This window comes from Suricata suricatta, chromosome 6 (genome assembly GCF_006229205.1).
Source record: "Suricata suricatta isolate VVHF042 chromosome 6, meerkat_22Aug2017_6uvM2_HiC, whole genome shotgun sequence".
NCBI lineage: Eukaryota > Metazoa > Chordata > Mammalia > Carnivora > Herpestidae > Suricata > Suricata suricatta.
Genome location: NC_043705.1, coordinates 2994993 through 2997202, shown reverse-complemented (window position 1 = coordinate 2997202; position 2210 = coordinate 2994993). Strand labels below are relative to the sequence as shown.

At 41.3% G+C, this 2210-nt stretch overlaps 1 protein-coding gene across 1 annotated transcript; it reads right to left on the bottom strand.

Annotated features, from left to right (window-relative positions):
* Positions 1-325: 325 nt before the first annotated feature.
* LOC115294079 (zinc finger protein OZF-like) lies at positions 326-1747 on the bottom strand. Its single transcript, XM_029941782.1, is given in 1 exon segment — positions 326-1747. A coding segment is annotated over 1 exon segment (1422 nt).
* Between the last annotated feature and the right edge of the window lie 463 nt (positions 1748-2210).

The following is a 2210-nucleotide window of genomic DNA, read 5'->3' as shown; positions in this document are numbered from 1 at the left end:
CAAAATCAACCCCTGTATTCCTTCTCCCATCAGGAGTCAGGATGTGGCATTGCTCAAAAGGCTTACCACATTGTTTAGTATTCAGTGGTTACTCCCCAGTATACGTTTTCCAATGTGAAATAAGGGGTGAGTAGTCCATAAAACTTTCCTCATGTACTCTGAATTCGAAAGATTTGCTCTAATATAAAATCTCTGGTAATGAGTACAGGTTGAAGAGTGAATAAATACCTGAATTCATTCTATACATTGCTAACTTTTATCTAAAATGAATTCTGTGATGTTGGTAAGGTGTAAAGTCCCTTAAGATCTGGTCATACTCTTTACATTAGCAAAGTGTCAATCTAGTATGAATTCTGTGATGTCGGTTTAGGCATGAGGACTGCTGAAAGGCTTTGCCATATTGTTCACATTGGTAAGGTTTCTCCGCAGTATGGATTTGGTGATGTTGACTAAGGTATGAGGAACAGCTAAAGGCCTTGCCACATTCTTTACATTGCTAGGGATTCTCTCTAGTATGGATTTTGTGATGTCTAGTAAGGTGTGAGCGCTTGGAAAAGACCTTTGAACATTCTTTACATTGGTAAGGTTTTTTTCCTGTATGGATTCCGTGATGGTTGGTAAGGCCTGAGAGCCGGGTAAAGGCCTTGCCACATTCATTACATTGATAAGGTTTCTCTCCAGTATGGAGTCGATAATGGATGGTAAGGCCTGAGGACTGGGTAAAGGCCTTGCCACATTCATTACATTGGTAACATTTCTCTCCAGTATGGATTCTGTGATGGACTGTAAGGCCTGAGGACTGGGTAAAGGCCTTGCCACATTCTTGACATTGGTAAGGTTTCTCTCCAGTATGGATTCGGTGATGGATGGTAAGGTCTGAGGACTTGGTAAAGGCCTTCCCACATTCTTTACATTGGTAAGGTTTCTCTCCAGTATGAATTCTGTGATGGACGATAAGGCCTGAGATGTTTGTAAAGGCCTTCCCACATTCTTCACATTGGTAAGGTTTCTCACCAGTATGGATTCTGTGATGGATGGTAAGGCCCGAGAGGCGTGTAAAGGCCTTGCCACATTCTTGACATTGGTAAGGTTTCTCTCCAGTATGGATTCTGTGATGGATGGTAAGGCCTGAGAGGCGTATAAAGGCCTTGCCACATTCTTGACATTGGTAAGGTTTCTCTCCAGTATGGATTCTGTCATGTCTAGTAAGCTCTGAGGGCGTGCTAAAAGCCTTGCCACATTCATTACATTGGTATGGTTTCTCTCCAGTATGAATTTGTCTCTCTCCATTTACTGATGAGCCATATTTAAAGGTTTTACCACCTTCTACACACTTGTAAGGGTTCTCTCCAGTGTGCACTTTCTGATGTTGAATTAGTGCTGAATCCCCATTGAAAGCATTGCCACACTCCGTGGAAATGTAACCTTTTTGCCCAATATGGATTGCCTTGTTTATATGTAGTCTTGATGACGGACTAAGCATGTTCCCAGGTTCAGTGCACGTGTATGGATTTTTTCCCACATGAATTCTCTTTTGATCACCAACATTAAATGACTGGTTAAGTGTTTTCCAACATTCATCATATTTGGAAGGATTCTCTCCCAAATGTATACTCTTATGTGTCATAAGGTTGGCGCTTTGACCAAAGACATCCCTATATTGATTACACTCATAATTGTTCTCTGGAAAAAGAGTCCCCAGACATCCTTGATGCCCTTCACTCTCAGCATCCTTCTTCCAGTCCATCACTAACGGTTCATTCTCAACAGCCCTAGGTTTGTATCTATCCACTGACACTCTTTGGAAGGAAGATTCTGTGAATATCTTTGGAGGGAGCTTCTCAGTATCATCTAAAGATACAGCTGAAAGGTAAAGAATAAAGGTAAAGGCATTCTACCTTCTGCTATCTGATGAATAGAATTAAAATTTCCTATACACAAAACTGAAATCAGAGAAATTCAACTTCAGGAAAAGGTGTCATTAGTTTTTTTTTTTTCCTTTCTTCATCTTTAAAGGAAATTTTTCTCAAAATCTTTATTTTATTTTGAGAGAGATGGAGACGGAGAGTGAGCTGAGCAGGGGCAGAGAGAGAGGTAGACACAGAATCTGAAGCAGGCTCCAGGCTCTGAGCTATCAGCAGAGTCTGATGCAGACCTCGAACCCACACACTGTGAGATAATGACCTGAGCTGAAGTCAGACACTTAACTG